This window comes from Parus major, chromosome 2 (assembly GCF_001522545.3).
Source record: "Parus major isolate Abel chromosome 2, Parus_major1.1, whole genome shotgun sequence".
NCBI lineage: Eukaryota > Metazoa > Chordata > Aves > Passeriformes > Paridae > Parus > Parus major.
Genome location: NC_031769.1, coordinates 3304997 through 3324808, shown reverse-complemented (window position 1 = coordinate 3324808; position 19812 = coordinate 3304997). Strand labels below are relative to the sequence as shown.

At 40.1% G+C, this 19812-nt stretch overlaps 1 protein-coding gene across 1 annotated transcript in view; it reads left to right on the top strand.

Annotated features, from left to right (window-relative positions):
- GHRHR (growth hormone releasing hormone receptor) overlaps nucleotides 1-16386 on the top strand; it is a 20308-nt gene extending 3922 nt beyond the window's left edge. Inside the window, exons 2-13 of the mRNA XM_015615884.1 lie at nucleotides 1470-1575; nucleotides 2130-2237; nucleotides 3409-3509; nucleotides 6113-6210; nucleotides 7667-7799; nucleotides 8683-8836; nucleotides 10276-10336; nucleotides 10442-10511; nucleotides 11988-12079; nucleotides 12551-12680; nucleotides 14179-14220; nucleotides 16127-16386. Of these exons, the coding sequence (XP_015471370.1) occupies nucleotides 1470-1575; nucleotides 2130-2237; nucleotides 3409-3509; nucleotides 6113-6210; nucleotides 7667-7799; nucleotides 8683-8836; nucleotides 10276-10336; nucleotides 10442-10511; nucleotides 11988-12079; nucleotides 12551-12680; nucleotides 14179-14220; nucleotides 16127-16249 (1218 nt within the window). The 3' untranslated portion in view covers nucleotides 16250-16386. The remainder of the gene's footprint in view (nucleotides 1-1469; nucleotides 1576-2129; nucleotides 2238-3408; nucleotides 3510-6112; nucleotides 6211-7666; nucleotides 7800-8682; nucleotides 8837-10275; nucleotides 10337-10441; nucleotides 10512-11987; nucleotides 12080-12550; nucleotides 12681-14178; nucleotides 14221-16126) is intronic.
- The last annotated feature ends 3426 nt before the right edge of the window (nucleotides 16387-19812 follow it).

Below are 19812 nucleotides of genomic sequence, written 5' to 3'. Positions count from 1 at the left end.
CATCCATCCATCCATCCATCATCCATCCATCCATCTCTCACACACACCACACTTCATTCAGCCTGGAGAAGGAGCCCTGCTTTTCTCTCCCTCCTCAAACTGATCCATGGTGCTGCTGTCTGCAAATCTGGCAGGAAAACCACATCCTCCTAAAAGTGCAGTAAATGGGAAGCAGATGATCTTGCAGGGGATACATGTGGGGATAATGACATTTTTAACTACCAGGGCCCAAACCCCAGAAAAACAAATGCTGTGTAATTAATCCAGCAGCCTGAGAGCCTCAAATTTTTGGTCAATCTGCAGTTCAAATCTGCTGCAGGCCAATGTGAGACATGGACATTAGCATGGAGGGGAAACACCAGCTTACTGGAAAGGATACAATCTGTCCTCTGAACGAGCTGAAAGCCAGGGAGTTATTTTTCAAATTCCCTGAATATTAATCTTCTCTGGGTGGAAGAAAACTTAGCCATATGCCAGCCACCTGTTCATCATTCACATCTCATCTTGGGTTTATTTTCTGTTTTGTCTCTGTGTTTTTATGTCTGTAGTTACACATGCAGAGCACACCAGCACCAGTGACCAGGGTGTAGAGCTAAAAATCAGAGTTTCTCTGATCACAGCTGATCTTTTGGGGCTGGGGGCAGTGGCCAAGGCTGGACAAAGCACATATTTTTTAATTTCTGTGAAACAGTCCTGTGCAGTCCTGCCCAGTGGGTGGATCCTCAGCAGTCTGGGTGCAACAGCCTGGGCAGACTTTGCTGCTCAGAGTTCTCTGGATGCCTTCTGATCCTTCTGTGGTTCCCTAAATAAGGACTAAACAAGTGAATGTTTCCTGCTATTAAAACCCTGGGTGTCACTTTTTCCCTTTACACCATCATAGGAAACCAACAAATGCTTTGGTGCAGAGTGCTTCTTTTCCCCAATGAAGGAGTTTTGCCTCCCACCCTGTGTTTAGAAAGGCAGATGGCAGAAGGGGGAGAACAGACACACAACCTTTTGGAGTAAAGAGCTCTTTCAGAGGACAGTTTTGCAGTAATTGTGATTTCATGGTGATGCTTCTTTGGAGGTTGGCAGGGGTTTGTCTGTGCCCAGGCTCTGCAGCATTTCCTGCAGCACTTAGCCCATCACTGATAAGAAGGTGAGCCTGACCAGGTGCATTGTGTCTTTCTGGGGACAGATTTAACTGATCTAGCTGAAGTTAGGGTGTTAATGTATCCTGCACTCAAACTCAGGCCCTAGCAAAGAGATCTTTTATTACGAATGTAGCCAGAGGAATTTATAAACTTTCCAGTACAGAGCTGTAACTACCAGCTTGTGCAGACAATGGCAGCCTTTGGATGGAAACCCTAAACATTGTTCTTAGTGCTTAAACCAGCCCTGTTAGATGCAAAAGTAGGTCTGGATTTAATGCCTGTTGACATCCTATCCAGCCCCTTCTAACTAATCCCCCAAAACTCTTCTCCCTGTAGGTTGCTGGAAATGTCCACCCAGAATGTGATTTAATGGTAGAGCTGAAGAAAAAGGAGGCTGAATGTCAGGAGGCCCCACAAGAGCATGGAAATTCAACATCACCAGGTGTCCATCCATGTGTGAGGGATGAAGGGAGGGGGAGGGAAGGGACCAGAGCCAGGACATGGCCAGGCTGCCAAAGCACACGAGGGTTTTATTTATGGTCCCACATGCCATTGTCTTGTTTTTCTTCCATCTACTCCCATTCCTTCCCATTCTTTTATTTTCCCCACTGTCCTCCACACTCAAATATGGACAGTCAATTTATCAGAGTGAATCCTTGTGCCCTTGTCCAATTCCTTGGCATCATGCCTGCTTGTTTGTGAGGCTGTGTTGATCTGTAAAAATAGGGCAACCCCTGAACTATTACAGTGATCTGATCTTCCAGCATCACTCTTCATTTATTGCATTCTTTCTGAAAACTCACCTCAGTCTAACACAGGGGTCTAGCTAAAGTAGATTAAATAGCACTCTGGGGGTGTTTATTTCTCATAATAAATGTGGCTAAACTATTTTTGTAAGATATGGAAGGGGTGGAGTGGCAAAGTTTAAAAAGGTTTGGGGTTTTATTTTGTTCAAAGTTAACCATGCTTAAAAATATATTTCTCTTTCTGTCTGAGGTTGCAAGAGAACTTGGGACAAATTGCTGTGCTGGCCAGAGGCTGATGCTGGAGAGATTCTTGCCTTACCATGTCCAAACATCCTCTTTCACTTCATGAAAGAGCCAGGTGATGTCCTACCTTGGTTACTCTTGTTGTGTCTCTGGCAAGAGCATTTCTAAAGAGGGAGGGTGAAGACAGAGCATTTCATGTTCCCATGACTTGGATCAGAGAAGTACTGCAAAGATTTTAGGAGGATCTGAGCAACCTTAGCAGTTCTTCCCATATTTTAAGGATTTTCCATAATTGGATTTGATTTCCACAATCTCTGATGAGGCCCTGGATCAAAAATATTCTGAAATAAAGGAGTGATTCCACTGGTTTCCACTGCTTTGGGATCAGTTTGTTGCATGAGTTTCCTACAAAGCTCATCTGAAGGCTGTCTAGGTCAGAATTTAAGTTTGGGGTTTCTTGAGATTTATTTTTATTCTGTGATTCGTGTGGGATGAAAGGAAAGGCAGAGGAATGAACAATGTGATTGTTCTTTGAGACCAAGGCTGGAGATACAAAGCAGAATTTCGGCCTTGGAGCAGCACATGTGTTACAAAACTGCAAACAAATGCCTCTGTGCCTGCTTGCTCCCTGGGTGAGCATGGCCAAACTGTGAGCCCGCAGGAGCAAACCACCTTCCAGGAAAGACCTGGATTTGGCAGTTCCACAAGAAAAAGAAACTGCAAAGCCCAACCTCTGCCACATCCAACACATGCTAGTTATAAACGAGGGATGAGGAAAATCCCTTTCATCTGTGCAGATTCATTTCCTGCCCTGGCATTCTCGACTTCTCCTTCATCTCACTCATAAATCTTTTTTTATGGAAGCAGGCTGTCCTCGTGGATGGGGCTGCTTAGCCCAGCTTCTGATTTGCTAGGGAAGAGTAAGCCCCAGGGGAGGTGGGAATGAGAAGGGTAGAAGGATGAGTGCTGTGCAGAGCAGAAATTTATGGAGCAATGTTCCTGGTCTTCTCCAACGTGCCTGATATAATTCCTTCCTTAGTCCTTCCCACCTCTACCCTTGGCACTTTTGTTCTTTCTCTTCTTCCTATTGTTTGTCTATAAATAAAATACAAAGTTTTGTGTCTGATGACCTGAATGTGCACAGGAAAATTGTCCTACCAACTCTGTGATTTGCTAATGATCCTCTTGTCCTGGTACAACTTTGTACCAGCCAGAGGTCTTCTCCTCATTTTCATTTTCTATATTATCTGCCCCTTCACTGAGAAAATTAAATACTTCTTTTTCAGCTGGGATGATAAAAAGAAACTGCACAAAAAAGGGCTGGTCTGACCCATTCCCTCCCTACCATGTGGCCTGTCCAGTAGAAGATGAGATTCCTCTTGAAGAAGTAAGTTTAATTACATAAATATATGTGAGTGGTGTGCTGATGTTATAGTATTCCTTTCTATTCCTGCAGGTCACTGCAGAGGGAAACTCAGAAGAAGCTGAAATTTCTTTCTAAGTGTGGGATATAATTCCAATTTTTACTCTGGCCACCTATTTTATAAGATAACTAAGAATTTTTTATTATTCAGGTGTAACAATAATAAAGCCAGCTGCAAATTCACAAGTATAACAGACAAAGGTGTATCACAAAATGTTCATAAAATGTGTACTAAGACATTTCAGTAATATCAGTCAGCAAGGTGAATTTGTAGTACCACAGCATCTGCACAGAAAATGTGCTGTTTAAAGACCCCTGTTCCAAATTTAGCAATATTTAAGGACAAGAGGGGTTTGGGGTGTCTCATCCTGCATGAAATATCTAATTCATCAATGGAAAAAAAAGTCCCTAAATCTCTGTAATCTCCATAATGCAGATCAGAATTTGACATATTTCTTCAGCCAGATTTTCACTGTTGGTGATATCTCGAGGTTACACGCGCAGGGACAACATATTGCTTGACACCAAATTAATAAGGATAAAAACATGGCTCATATCACCATGGAGAGGTTTTGCACAGGGTTCCAGAGAAGCTGTGGCTGTCCCTGGATCCCTGGAAGTGCCCAAGGTCAGCTTGGACAGGGCTTGGAGCAGCCTGGGGTAGTGGGAGGTGTCCCTGCCATGACAGGGGGTGGGACTGGATGAGCTTTAGGATCCCTTCCAACTCCTTCTGTGATGATTCTATTATTTTACCTAGAGGAAACCCCTCAGTTGTAGGTTTATCCACTTAAGGATTTGATTATTTTCTGTTTTACACATCTGATTTGTTGCCAGCTATGATCACCCCAGCACAGTTTTGATGTTTCTCATGGGGTGGTGCACCCAGATTTCCTGGCAAGCTTTGGAGCTCCAAGGTAATTCTGTGAGCTCTGGCTGGAATTGTGAATATCCAGGGATTTGAGTAATCATATATAACTCACAGGTCATCCACTAGCCAAAAAAAACCATTATGCCTGGTTTCCATCCCATTTAACTTCATAAATCTCAAAAAAATACTGTGAAAGTCAGAGCTGATCTCTGCACCATGGATCTGTATCAGTGCTTTGGTCAGGATGAAGCGGGAATTTTCCAGGGATATTTCTTGGCTGCCCCCACTTACTGCATTCACAGTGAGGGATGCTTTAAGAAAGGTTAATCTGGCTTCTTATGGATAAAAGTGAGCTGGAAAGCAAATTCAGGGTGCACCTGCTGTGCTCTGACCAGTAAAAACAGTTCAGCCCATTGGGTTAGACTGTGGATAATCATAAATCTGCACACATGGACACAAAGTCCTTGGCACAGAAGGTTTCACTCAACTAATCCAGCAGTTGGAAGTAGATGATTTTTAAGGTCCCTTCCAACCCAAACCAGTTAAGGATTTGTGGTTCTATGTCCTGCCCTTTCTAAGGCAGGTGTAGTGATAGACCCTTTTTGCTGGTCACAGAAACCAATAAAGTCTAATTTTCCAAAGACTTGTGTTCTGAGAGTGTTTTCCTTCATTAACTATAAAAGAAAAAGAATGAGAAAAAAGAGGGTTGTGTTAATAATTAAACAGATCATCCCAGGTTCTTCTCATTCTACTACAGACTCATATTTAGGCAGCTAATTTTTAAGCACCTAAATAAATTAAATAAACTCTTCTCAATGTCAGTCCTCTAATGCCTAGAGTTCCACTTAGTGCTCAAAACGAGCATCTCCCCTTCCCCAAGTGAATTGTAGGGATGCACTGCACAACTGTGCAGATTTTGGGTTATAAAAGCATTGAAATGTTTTGAAACCCAAGAGACAGACCATGTTAGTCTGGAGTTAGATTTGCAGCCTAGAGCTTATTAATTCTGTTTTTCATCTGGGATAGTTGAAGTCAACTTATCCTCACTCAAGGATCGTGTCTGATAGAGGAGCCACTTAAATTGAAATGGATTTTGACTGGCATTCCAACTGAGCAGCAGTTGAGTTTGGCAACAAGAAAAACAGAGGAAGGAGACAACCCCAGAAAAAAACCCAACGAAACAACGACCCACCACGACATAGTAAAAATTGAAAGGAGGAATAAAAAATGGCCAAAATGGAAGTAAGGAAGCAGAGAGTAGGGAAGTGGAGAAACACAGAGAAAGGCTGATGGAATTCTGTATTTATCATGCTGCCAGCAGTGTTGTCCTGCTACTGCTGAGGAGAAAATGGTATAAAATACAGCATTTATAAAAATTACATAAGACTTTTAACAATGACTTTTTGAAAGACTGATGCTGGTTTTTATATTTTTATGAATGAGCTTCAAACTACCCTGATAAATACATGTTTCAGCATCAGGTTGGGCTGTATCCACACAACTGTGGAAGGGGACTACACAGAAGAAACATAATGAGTGATTTAAGTTGAATTTTGCTGTGGGATTTGAAGAGCAGGAATAAAGGCATTCAGGGATGTCCATGGAATGGAAACACCAAACAAAGCAAAACTGAGAGAACCAGTGAAAAAACTGTTATTTAACATCAACTTATGCAACAAATCATTCTCTTCTTTTATAGCAATCCTACTTTTCTACTATAAAGATCATTTACACTGTGGGATACAGCGTGTCCATCACCTCCCTCATCATTGCTGTGACAGTTCTTATTTCATTCAGGTAAAGGTGTCCTCTAACCTTGATTCTTCTCCCAGGTCTTAATTTCTTAGACTGTAGAAGACAACATTAGACATAACAAAATAATATAAATCGAAATTCAGGTGAATGAAAATAAAGAATTCCTGCCATGTTGGTTAAATAATATGAAACTGCAGCTGGAAATTAAAAGGCATCAGAGAGAGTCAGGAATAAGAGGATTCAGATCTGGGAAATAAACCCTGGCTGTCTCTTGGCAAAACTCAGCAACTCATTTTGATCTTGAAGAGCCAACAGAAAAATTTACTTGCTTTAGGCTGGGATGAAGATTGGTTTCATAAACTACATGTGCCTGCCTGTTATGGCTCCAGGGAATTTTTAATAAGAATATACACAAATGACTTGATTCTGAGTGAATGTTCCTATGGCATTGTATAGATTACTATTGAAATATTTACCACTAAAGACATATTTTAAATTCAGTTTCAGAATTTGGTCACATTTGGTGAGAATCCTTTCTTACTGAGTTATCCATTAATTAGATATTTCCAGATCTAGTTTAGAGTATTTAAATTATTTTAATGTGGAACAAATGTTTTCCTCCACTTGGGATTTATTTTACTAATCTTTGTTTATTTCTTGTATTTCTGTGAGACCAAAAAAAAAAAAAAAAAGAAAAGAAAAAGGAAAAAATGGAAAAAAAAGAGTTTTATTATGATGCTGTGAGAATCAGAGTTCTCTAGGGAAAGTTTCTTGACCTCTGCTAGTTCCTAGTTCATGTCTGGAAGCCACCAGATATGTTTATTGACATCCACTCTGACCTCAGGAAAACAAGCCAGCCCAAATGAGGGGAAAGAAAGAAACAATGGACATAAGGAGATGTAGTAATAGGGAGGAAAAAGTCATAATTAACAATGGGGTTGACATTTGAGGTCAGCAATAAAATTCTGCACCCTCTAGGTGAACTTTAAGATTAGGTGACCCTCTGATTACTGGGTCTGGATGGAATTCAGTTTTTAGTGGAACTTTTTGATTATTACCTGAAGTCCTCATCTCCAAATGAAAACATGAAGTTGAAGCTGTATAACACCCTCAAAAGCCTATATTTAATAGCAGTAAAATTTTAATCTTAATTAACTGGGAATCTAAGGTAGATGTGTAAATTTAAATTAAAGTAGATGTGCCAAATTGTTTTAAAGTTCTTCTGTGCTTCTACTTAATTCATCAAAATAACTCTGGCAAAATAAGGAAAAAAAACTACAGTTCTGGTTAACAAGGAAAGAGATTGAGATGTAACTGTGGCTGATTTGCTTCACATGAGGAAGGTTTCTGCCTCTCTCTGAAAGAGCTCAGTGGAACAAAATGCTCTTCCTAAAAGTGTCTGGAAGTACCTGAGACAAAACAAGGGCTTATTGTTGATTTTAATTACTGCCAGTACAAGTAAGTTAATTACCTCAGAGGGATCTCTCTTTTCTTCCAGGAGGCTGCGCTGTCCCAGGAATTATATCCATGTACAGCTCTTTTGTACATTCATCTTAAAGGCTATTGCCATTTTCATTAAGGATGCTGTCCTTTTCCAGGAGGAAGGCATTGATCACTGCAGCTTCTCTACAGTAAGCACATGAAAAGCAGGATATTGTGGTATTTGATGTTTTTACATACCATTTATTTATGGTTTCACTTTTCATGCCTCTTTTTTTTACTACTTATTGGCCTTATTTTTCCCTTTTAACCTAAATTAGATAATTCTTTTATTCAGTATATTTTACTTCCATAAATATGTACATTATGCCCTCCTATCTTCTTAAAGCATCAATTTGTGATGTTGCAGTACTTGAAATGAAATTTGGACTCTCACATAGCAACAAAGTAGTATTTGAAATATAAATTGAAGCATTACACTGTTATGTTTCAATAATCTAAAGCTTAAAATAGAAGATCTCTGAGTACATCAAAGAACAACTTTTAAAGCTTATTCTTCTGGAAATGTTGGATTTCCTGTTCTGGTTGAGAGCTCTAATGTGTAACCCACAAAGCACCCAAGGTACCAGGCAATGAACTTAGTGTTCATCCAGCCCCAGGTCTTGGCAATGTGACAATGATTTATGGGATGGGTCTCCATTGCTCACAGAATTTTAGTGCTCAGCACAAGGAGAAAAATGGGCCCTCGAGCATTTATTCAAGGAGCATTTGACACTGAAGGCACACTCAAGGCAGTGCATTTATGAGAGAACTCATGCTGGGGAGCCCAAGCTGTATTTCTAACACAGATATAAAGCAAAATACAGAGGAGATTCCAAAGTGTTAATGCTGGCTAAAGCCTTACTACCCAGAAATCCATTTCACATTGGAAGCTCTCAGTTCAAACAGAATTTAAACATAGTCAGATCTTGCTCTTGGTAGAACCCAGCCAGTACTACAGATGTCTACTCCATGGCCAAATCAAAGAGATGTCTCTCCAAGCAATGCTCACACCATGACTTTCCTGCTCCACAGACCGAGTGCAAGATCTCTGTGGTTTTCTGTCACTACTTCATGATGACCAACTTCATGTGGCTGCTGGTGGAGGCTCTCTACCTAAACTGCCTGCTGCTTTCATCCCTTTCTCATGGAAGGAGATATTTCTGGTGGCTGGTTCTCTTTGGCTGGGGTAGGTATGGATTTAACTGGAAATCAGTAGAAGGCAAGGTGTTAAAAGAGGCTGTGCGGCCTGGAGATGATAAGGCTTCACAGAGACCACAGAGCAACTTCCAGGGGGTACAAGAAAGCTGGAGAGCGACTTTTCCCAAGGAATGGGGTGATGGGACATGGAAATCCTGTACTGTGAGGGTGGTGAGACCCTGGCACAGGTTGTCCAGGGAGGCTATGGGCTCCTCATGCCTTGAAGTGTTCAAGGCCAGGTTGGATGGGGGTCTGAGCAACCTGGGACAGTGGAAGATGTCCCTGTGGGTTGAAACCAGGTGATTTTTGAGGTGCCTTCTCCCCCAGGCCATTCTATGATTCTATGACTCTATGATTTTATGACTCTATAATTCTGTGATTCTACAATTCCATGATTCTATGACTCCATGATTCTGTGATTCTGCAGTTCTATGACTCTATGGTTCTATGATTCTATAACTCTATGATTCTACAATTCTATGATTCTATGATTCCATGATTCTATGACTCTATAAATCTATGATTCTACAATTCTGTGATTCTATAATTCTATGATTCTACAGTTCCAGGATTCTATGACTCTATAATTCTATGATTCTACAATTCTATGATTCTCTGGTTCCATGGTCCATTCCCATTAAAAATACTCAATGTGGAACCCAATTGATCTAACTAAAGTACCTAACATGGGTGTTGCTCCCATTTTAATTTTGTGTGAATACAAGTGAGAAGCAATCAAGTTTTTTATGGCAATAGAGGCCTTTTAAAGGGTGGAAAATCAAGTATGTTTGAGAATGCACAAGGAGACATCCAACCTTCTTCACCCCACTGAAAGCATGGCTGTCTCTAAGGAGTTATCACAAACACCAGAGTTCAATGTGCCTTGCTCCTGTTTATGCAAAATAGTTACACAGGTTGGGAAAGGGAATTGTTTTTTCCTAAACAGGAACCTTTTTCTTCCTGATATTTCTGCAGCCCATCTTTTGCACAGAGATCTCGTATGAATGAAGCAGCTCTGCTGACTAAATAACAGGAGAGGCAGTGAAACAGCAACTTCTTCCCTCTGATTTTGTTGTTGTCTGCAATAAATGGAATTGTTCAGGCTTAGAAATCTGAAACCAAGTGGGTGCCCACAGAGTTGCTGTGGGAGGGAAAAAGCAGAGAACTCCTCTATAACAGGTGAATGCACTTGGCCAGAGGAATTTTTTGGTTGGTTCATGGAGAGAAATCCATGCCTGTTGCCACCAAAGGTTAAGGCAGGCCTGACAGCTCAGCAAACAAAATCACTTTTTGTGTTTTAGAGACTGTGTTTAAAACAAGTCCAAAAGATAATTCCAGCTCTCAAAAATAAGTAATCTGTATCATTGCAACAAAGTCTCAGTGGACAAGGTTTGGATTACTTATACCTTATTTTAAAATGTCTGACAGGTTTTCCAACACTTTTCACCCTTATATGGATATTGACAAAATTCTACTTTGAAGATACAGCGTAAGTCATTGTTTCCCACATTATTCTATATTCTTGGGTTATATTTTTAATTGACTGCAGTGATTGCATGCATGTCTTTTTCTAAACTTACTATCATGTTCACAGATGCTGGGATATTAATCAAGGCTCTCCTTATTGGTGGTTAATCAAAGGACCAATTATAATTTCTGTGGGGGTAAGTATTTCTGAGTTTGCTGATATTACTAAGAAGAAAAAAAGGCTTTTGTATTAAAACTGGGTTGCTGTTTGCTGAGTTGTAGGAAGAGGAATGGGAAATTTCATCTGCTAACTGCCTGTGTCCAATGCAAAATAAAATGTTTTTCTTTCTAACAAATATAAACTTTCCCAGAATTGTCATTTAGTTGAAATTACTAGCAGGTGAGTGGACTAAACCCTCCTTATAATATTTGAAAAAAAAAAAAAAAAAATTAGCAAAAGACCCCAGAGTCAGCCATAAATTTTTAATACAAAACTTTCAAGAGCAATAGGTTTCTGTTCTGTGGCTGGAATTTATTGAATAAACTGATGGGTTTCAAATTATTATCATGGATGATTACTCCCACAAGTCATGAAACGCAAACAAAGTTTGAGAAAGCAATTAATGCATAAACTTAAGGCCAGCTTCGAAAACCATAATTTAACTGGAGGACAGATGCATGCAAATGAGGGGAATGGAATCACAGAATGCTTTGTGTTGGAAGGGATCTGAAAGATGCACACAAAAAATGTGAGTGGAGAAGTCAAGTTGAATTCTGGTCGGAGCTCGCTGTGTTTCAATAAAATGTTTAGTGTCTTCTGCTGGAATGAACATAGAACATTACTAATGGATAGAATGAGGTTGGACTCTGGTTAAAGAGGACATTCTTAGGTAAAATTAAGCATTCAGCCTCACCTAAGGAAGACTTGGTGTGCACAGACACTCAAAAAATGCACGGGAACAATCCCTCTGATTGTGGAAAATTGATCAGCCTCGCAGACTTTAGATAAAGCTGTGCCAAACTGCAATTGTAGATTTGATTTGCAAATTAGGACTGACCCTAACTGCTTTGGAGCTGAGCTATTGCTCCTCAGAGGCTCCTTCAGAGCCAACAAAGGGAAATATGCAGTGTTGGCAAGTGATTCACCTGATTTAAAACAAATATCTACCTTGGGAGGAGGTGACCTGCCCCCAACCCCACCTGAAGCTCTATTAACTCTCCTGGCTGGTTCTCCTCTGACTGCAAAGGCAGGACAGGGTGATCAGCTCTGATGGAAATATCTCACTGTACATTTAGGCAGAAAAATTCCACTAATAATGCCCAGAGAGCTCAGCCAGAATTTAATGCAATACTCATCTCTAAGGAGGATCCAGCTGATTTGAGCTACAAAAAGTAAAAGAGAGTTACACAAGCTGTTAATGAAAATATTTTGCTGAATAAAGTAAAATTTTCAAGTTTTCATCCTCAGCCATTTTCTCAAGCAGGAATGCAACTTATTTAAATACTCGAATGCTGCCTGCAGGAATAGCATTAATGACCTTACATTGAAACTGCACAAATTACATGTAACTAAGATTTAAAAAAAAACCTCACCAGATTTTCACAGCAAAGTTTTATATCAGAAATTAACCTTTTCTTTTTCTTCCTTCCCACCCCTCAAATGTTGCAAACAGGTCAATTTTGTCCTATTTATCAACATCATCAGAATTTTGCTGAAAAAACTAGACCCTAGACAAATCAACTTCAATAATTCTTCTCAGTACAGGTAATGTATGGAATATTTTTTAAAAAAATCAATTATTTTAATAATAATAAAAAATTACACTGTCTTTTCTAAACAGAGAAGTACTTGCTCAATGTCACAGACAGGCTCAGTTTAACTGGCATTAAATTTTAGAATTTCCAACCTTATCCCATTCCAAAGGAAATTAATCAAAGGGTGGGAAGTCAGTTAATATTGGACAATGGGATGTATTCAGACCAGCTCAGATATCTTCCTTCCAATTAAAATCAATGGGGAGACAATGAAATTAATTGAATCCACATTAAATCTCTTCTTTAGGACAGGAAAAATTACCTCTATACCTGTTTTGAGAACTGTAAAGGAAGCCAGTGCATTTATTTCTATTTTATATATATATATATATATATATATATATATATAATGCACACTGAGTGCATTAGTTTTTAATCAGAAAAATAACATTAACCTATTTCTTCTCATGCCCTGTGCCAGACGTCTCTCAAGGTCAACCCTGCTTCTAATTCCATTATTTGGAACCCATTATATTGTCTTCAACTTCCTCCCAGAATATTCCAGCCTGGGGGTTCGGCTTTATTTGGAGCTCTGCATTGGATCTTTCCAGGTAAAATTATCACAGATCCTTCTGTTCCTTCTTTCTCGTTTTTCTATTTTAGCCTTGTGTCCTCACAAGTATTGCACAAAAAAAATCCTTGGAGCCTGAAACCATTGTCTGCTCACAAAGTTCCTGGTTCTTTGCTGAGTTAAAATGTCTGAAGAGGTGACAAATCCTACCTGGCTCTAGGCTGACCTCCAGATTTTGCAAATACAGGGCCAAAATTTCAAATAAGTGTGCAAATTGGATGGGGGGACAAAGTCATGTGGGAAATCTTCCTTGCTACCAGTACTTGTCCACCTGCTTTCCCTGACTTCACTAACAAATTCAGGCTGATTTGGGCTGTTTTAATTCATCCAGAGGCAATCAGACTTGTAGGTCTAGTCCCCTTGATAATTTTTTGTTGAACAATAAATTGATAATTAAACATCAAACAGTGCTTGATGTGTATATCAGCCCAAGCAGGCTGCTGCCCCAAGGAATGCCACATCCCTTCCCCTCCTGCAATGATTGGGTTGATGATTGGGTTGATCCACTGCTCTGGATTAGCACACAGAGCCATGAGGAGCTTAATGCCAACAAGAAAAGCTCTTGCTCTGATGTCCCCTCCAGGTGGTTTTGCAGGACCCAATTTCCCTTTGTTTCCCTCCTGTTCCCTGTGCTGCACCTCACAAGCAGGAGCTGTGGGAATGCCACCAAACCTCCCCAGGGAACAGATCTCCCCCTGGGTGGTTCCATGGGGTCACTGGTCAGTGAACATCACCAACAATCCATGAGTTTTGTGCTGGTTTGTTCTTCTTGAGGATTGAATCCATTGCGCCAGTCCTGCCCAATAAACCCTGGCCCTTAATCCCAGCCCTCTGTACAGGGAGGGGACCTTCACTGAGTTAGTTATTAATATTAACTATGTTATCATTAATATTATAATAATAATATTATAATAATAACAGAGTTATTAATAATATTAAAAATAGTTAATGAATAATAGAATAAAAGGTTGAGGTGTTGAGCCAGGATCTGGTCACGTAGGTTCTTTGACATCCTAGGATTGTCCTGGGTTTATCTCAGTTCAGAATCTTAACAAATATATTCAGTAGGTCAGAATTTGATTTGTCTGGTACTCTGCAGAGACACAGGATTTCCCTGGGAAGCTGTGTGAGCTCCATCCATGGATGTCCTTCTGAAGTCTCTGGTTTACTTTCTTTAGAGTGAGTAAAGAATCAGCTGTTGGATGGAGAATGGACCACACTTTCATAATCACCAATTGCATTTGTGAATTCATAACATGTGTCTGATTTTGATGAAATGCCACTAACCAGCTGTTTATCTCTACAGCTGGTCATCTTTATTGGAGATCCATAAATTATCCTGCAGCTTCCAGCAATCCTCCCACCTACAGTGATACTCGCTAATTCCCACAACACAACATCACCGTGAAGTCAGATCACGCAAGTGGCTTCTTCAAACTGTGTTAACCCTCAAACCTTTTTCTTCTGGTCTTTTTCAGGGGTTTATTGTGGCAGTTCTCTACTGTTTCCTGAACCAAGAGGTAAGGAAACTAAATCAGATATATTTTCTACAATATTGCTTTTGGTGGCAGATATATAATTAACAATCAGTTTCATAAAAACAGACAATCAAATCTTTCATTTTCTTATGACTGTTACATGGGTAACAATGTTACTGAATTTAATTTCAATTATTTTCATGGGAATGAAGCCATCTAGTGGAGAAGTTAACATTTTCTACTTTGCTGTTCAATCAAGTGTTTTTTATCCTTTCTGCACATTTTTGTCCTGTAGTAGGGCTTGGAAAATCCCTGCTAAGTCCAGATCTGAAAATACAACTTGCTTCAGTGATGCAGAGAACTCTTCATTTGCTAAAGGTCTGTGTTTAAATTGGAAACAATTTAAATGCATACCTTTGCCCAGTAGTGAAATGCAATTTTTCAGTATTTTTAATAGTCTCATGAAATATTTCTTCATGTTGGTAAATCTGGTTTTCTGTTTAGAATTTTTAAGTCAGAATTTTATTGGTGATAGGAGAAAAGTCTTTCCTTTTAGCTTAGTGTCCAGGTCCATTTACACAGTCTAGATGTGATAATAATGCATTTTAAAGGAATTATACAGAAAACGTGAAAGCTTACCCTCTATATTTTAGAATATGTTGAAAATCTGGAATTTCCCTTTGTTTTTGACTCCAGAGTAGCTGAGATTTCTCCTTTGGATAAAGACTGGGATTCAGTTTCAGAGTAACTCTCTGCTGGATTCTGTCTGCAGCTCCTAAAAAGGAGAATCCTGTTCCATATCTGCCCCTCTCATACCCTTCTCTCCAGAAAGGGCATCCCCTGGAGTGTCAAAGGTGTGTTTAGGAAATGAATCTTGTCCCTGATCACTCTGGACTCCCTGGGCTGCATTGAGTAAACCTTTGTTTTCCAGTTTAAAGTTTAGGGCTGATTTAGATTTCAAACAGTATTTAATCACCCACAGGTGCCACGGGCCAAATTTCCTGATTTCTATCAGAAATTTCTGGGAAATTAAATTAAATATTTTTAAATATATTAACATTCTTAGGCTTTTGGTTGAGATTATGGCCATGAGTTACTGGCTGCTCTAATGATGCTTTTGTTTAGATAAAAATCCTCTCATTAGTTTATTAACAACCCTAATCCCTTCTAACCACAGACCACAGCTTCACATCCAGCTCAAATCCCAGACATGAAGCATTTCAATGCAGAAATTCCCCTCCTATAAAACATCTGGGGAGGCACATTCCTAACCAGAATCAGATGTGGCAGGAGGCTTTAGTGGGTGGCCTGGACCCACCCTGTGCTCCTGTGAACACACCAGGACACGATGCACAATGACACATCTGTCATCAGCACACAGCAAAAGTCTCTCCACTGTGCTGGCCTTCCCCCCATCATCTCAAATGGAAAACTGCATCATTTCCCAGCCACAGACTGGTGAATGCTAGTTAAGAAACTTGCTGCAGATTATACTTTTCTAGAAGCAGATCAAGACAACATCCCTTTGCAAGTGAGGAAGAGCAGGCAATGTGAAGAAAATATGTTTAATTGTGTAGCTAAGTAAAGTGAGATGGACAGCAGAATAAATATTCACAGGAATATTTAAAAAAAAAAGATAAAAAAAGGAGAAGGTATATAAAAAAAAAAGCTGAGAAGACATTTTAGTAATGGAGAAAATGGTTTGTAGTGCTAGAGACCTCAAGCTTAATACCGACAGAACTTCAGGAGAAGTTTTCATCAGTGCAGAAAGACAGCCAGGCTGAGACAGGATTCTGCCTCTCCCTGACAGCTAAAAAGGAAACCAACTTGGACAGAATATCTAAACACTTTATTCTTTTCTAGCTCCTCTTTCTATCCTGCTTCTTTCCCTCTGTCTGCTCCCCAGCAGTATTCAACTAAAAAAATAACCTTTTCCTTTGTCCCCGAGGTGCAAACGGAAATCGGCCGGAGGTGGCACGGGAAGAGATTTGCACTGGTGCCAGTGTGGAGGAGGAGCAGGTGGACTGTGCCCTCCAGCTCTGGGCTGAAAATGACCACATCTGTGTGCTGAAAATGGCCTCAGGACCTGCAGGGGAAAAAACCTAAACCCAAAACAACAAACAAAAGCCAAACAATAAACAATTTTATCAAACGTAACGATTGTAGTTTATCCTGAGCAAATTGGAGGTGGAGGATTGTCATGGGGTAGCTTTACCTTTAAAGCAAAGCTGAGGAAAGAGGGGAAGTTAGAAGTGCTGATGGCTGATGGGAGTTCTTCCTCCTGACCAATTATCAGTCATTTCCAAGAATTGACAGCAGTTTAGGCCATTGAAAAGTGGGATCAACTTGTGAACCCTACCTTAAAGTGTAAAACCAGAACTCTCTGAGTTCTCTTTGTTTTCTGGCGGTGAAAGGTAGCAGAGTTCCGGCCTCTCACTCTCTGCCTGGCCATGCGGCCGGGCGGGGGCCAGGCCGGGTCTGCTGCATCTCCCGGCTGGGAGATGGGCCCTGCGGGGGGCTTGTCCCGAGCCCTGTCTGGGCCGGGCCGGTTCCTGGCTTGGCTGCAGGTTTTGCCGTGATGGAATTCACCAGAAACTGCCGAGTGAAGAAGGAGAGGGGCTCTGGGCCTGCAGCAAGCAGAGACGGTGACCACCCTCTCCAGAGCAGCCATGAGGAACTCTCCATCACAGACGGCTCCAGTTCCTGCACCAGCCGAAGCCACAGAACTACCTACAACAGCCTAGGCAAGATTTTAACTCTTTCATTACCCAGATGAGACTTGCGGATTAACTTTTTTATCCAGGGAGAGAAAAGGAGAATGATCAACATGAAAAGAGACTTTATAAACTACCAGTGACAAGAAAGAAAAGAAACTTCAAGAAAGGTAGAGAATTAAGAAGATGCTTTAATTTAGCTGAAATGTCTTTCTGTTAAACTATGGAGATGGACAAAGAAGTCCTGGAAAAAACTCCTTTAATTCATGATAAGTATGTAGGGAGGAATAAAGTGTTCAAAGTGTAAACTTGAGTAATTATGGTATAGTGAAGTGCTGGGAGATTTGAAGCCTTGAGAGGCAATGAGAAAACTGTTGTCTAGTGAAGCTCACAGAAGCAGATGAAGAAAACTTTTTTTACCTTTGAATACTCATCCTTAAAAATGCTATCCCTCGACTCATGACCCATACACATCTCAGAGTGATGTGAAAATGGGAGGGGTGGGCTCTGATAACAGCAGCTCTGGGCAGCTGATATCAGAGCAATGGAAAACTATAACAAAAATAGTTTTCGTGTGAGAAACTCCATAAATTAACAGGAAGAAACTTCTGTTTCTCTACAAAGACTGGTGAAAAGACTGTAACAAGAATTGAGACTGTTTTAACCACCAAAGTTCTAAAGTTTTTGTCTCTGTTGTCATGTCAACGAAGGAATAGTAGATAGATAAGGGATGAAAAAGTTTTTCTGGAAGTTTATTCTGGTGTTCTTATTCTTGTTGTTTGTCAATAAACTTTCTTTATTCCTTTTAAGTTTTATGCCTGTTTTGCCCTTATTCTAATCCATATCTCACAGCAAGAAATAAGTAATTTTCTTAGTTATTGGTTTTAAACCACGACAAGGATCCACTTCTACAGTTCTGACCATGGGGCTTTTTTTGCAGGACAAGAATTGTGCAGATTAAACTCTGACTGACCTTCTGAACACAAAATAACCCTCTCAGTGATAACTCTGCATCACAGCAAACATAAAAATCTCCTGTTCTGGTTCATTTCTACACTTTCACTGGCAGAACACAAAGTGCTTATGAAGGGACACCAGTAGCACCCTCCAGTGACACCACAGATGGAAAACACCTCTGGAAAACAGAATTAAATTCTAATTCAGTGGGAGCTGCAGTCTATCCAGCTTCTTCACTCGTTGCTCCATGTTCTCATTCTGCAGACATGCAAATAAGGAACCAAAAGTCTTGTTAAACTCCAACACAATGACTGAAAAAGTCCTTTAATGTTGTCTTTTTACGTTACTTCTTTGAATCTTTTCGCTACTAAAGCTCACAATAAAAACTCTCAGGCTCTGATGTTATTTCAGGAGTTACAGGTTAGAAAATTTCTGACAGCCAAGTAACAGGGAAGGGAGGTGTTGGGAAGGCCAAGACTACATTTGATAATTGTTAAGGAAATTCCTTGCAAGGAAATGAAGAGAAAAACCCAACTTTTGCACAGAAAGAGAATGAGACCCCTGGGAGATGGACTGGGAGACTGCTGGGAATACTGCTAAATATTTTCTTATGTGTGACTGTTTTTGCTCTGCAGTGTTGTAAAAGTTTCAGGAGCTTGAAAATAAACTTGGATTTCCAGTGTTTGTACTTGAGTGGTTTGGTTTTATTTTGTTTTGGTTTTTTTGTTCCACAATGGTGACTGTAACCTGTAGATTAAAAGATTGATTAAACTTTTTGATGGGAACATCAGGGCTTGGAAGAGAGTGAAGAAAGCTAAGCTGTACCAGATAATGAGGATCACTGCATCAAAACACTTTGCCCTGCTCTTCTGAACATTTCAGTGAGCTGCCAAGTCTGATTAAAAATCAGAAATTTCCCTTTGTGGATGAATCTAGGTCATTACAGCTAACCTGAAAAAATGGAATGTTGCTTCACCTAGTTTTTGTATAAAAGTTGACTGCCCAGGAGGAATTTTCCCCTTCCAATTAAAAAATAATAAAAAAAAAAAATTGTGTTTTTTTCCCTGTGTTATTCTTCTACCTGTGAAAATTACAGCAATGGCTGGATTCAGACCTGAGGGTAGGAGAAGGTGCTTATTTCCATTTCTGAAGTGACTCCTTGGAACACATTTTACAATGTGGAGCCCAAGATATTGTTTTTACTGGTTTCCTTCCATTATCCAGAAGAATTCAAGGTGATCTGGGTGGAGATTAAGGGACTAAGAGAGAGAAGCCTTCACATGGATTTCAGTGTCCTGCTGCACTCAGCTCAGGTGGAAAAGTCGCATAACCAGTAAAGATGAGCTCTTTCCTGGAGAGGAATGTTTTTCAGCCTCACAAAGATCATGATCTCTACCAGCAAAAATGGAGCCTGGGCTAAGAACTCAGGAAAGACAAACAAATTTTATCCATCTCTCCCCATAAAAGTTTAGATAGAAAATTTCTTGCAGCTGCTGCATTGCTGCTGGTGTGAAAATCAGCAGATTTACTGTGAACACCATCATGCTCTAAAAGAGTACAACAAAAAGAAATAAAAACCAAATAAAATTCCTTCTTCTGCTGAACAGATCAACCACTGTGAGGCTCAGCTGATTTCTGAATGTGTGATGGCACTTTCTGCTCTCCCTGTCTCAAGCAGGGTTTTAAAGTGTCATATTAAGACTCTTGTACATCTTGACCATATCAAATAGATTTTCTGGACTGTAAATAGGCCCTGAAATTCTGAAGTGGGGTTTCCACACATAACCTAAAAAGACAGGTTAGTAACAGATAGGAGGGCACAGGAACACAAGGACTTCTCAGGGCTCTTGTTCTCTGCTTTTAGAGAAATTTGGATTAAGGGATTGACCCCAAATCCCTCTGCATCAAAAACAGTTGGTCTGCCCAAATAATTTCCATTAGCTCTATATCATCTATAATAGGC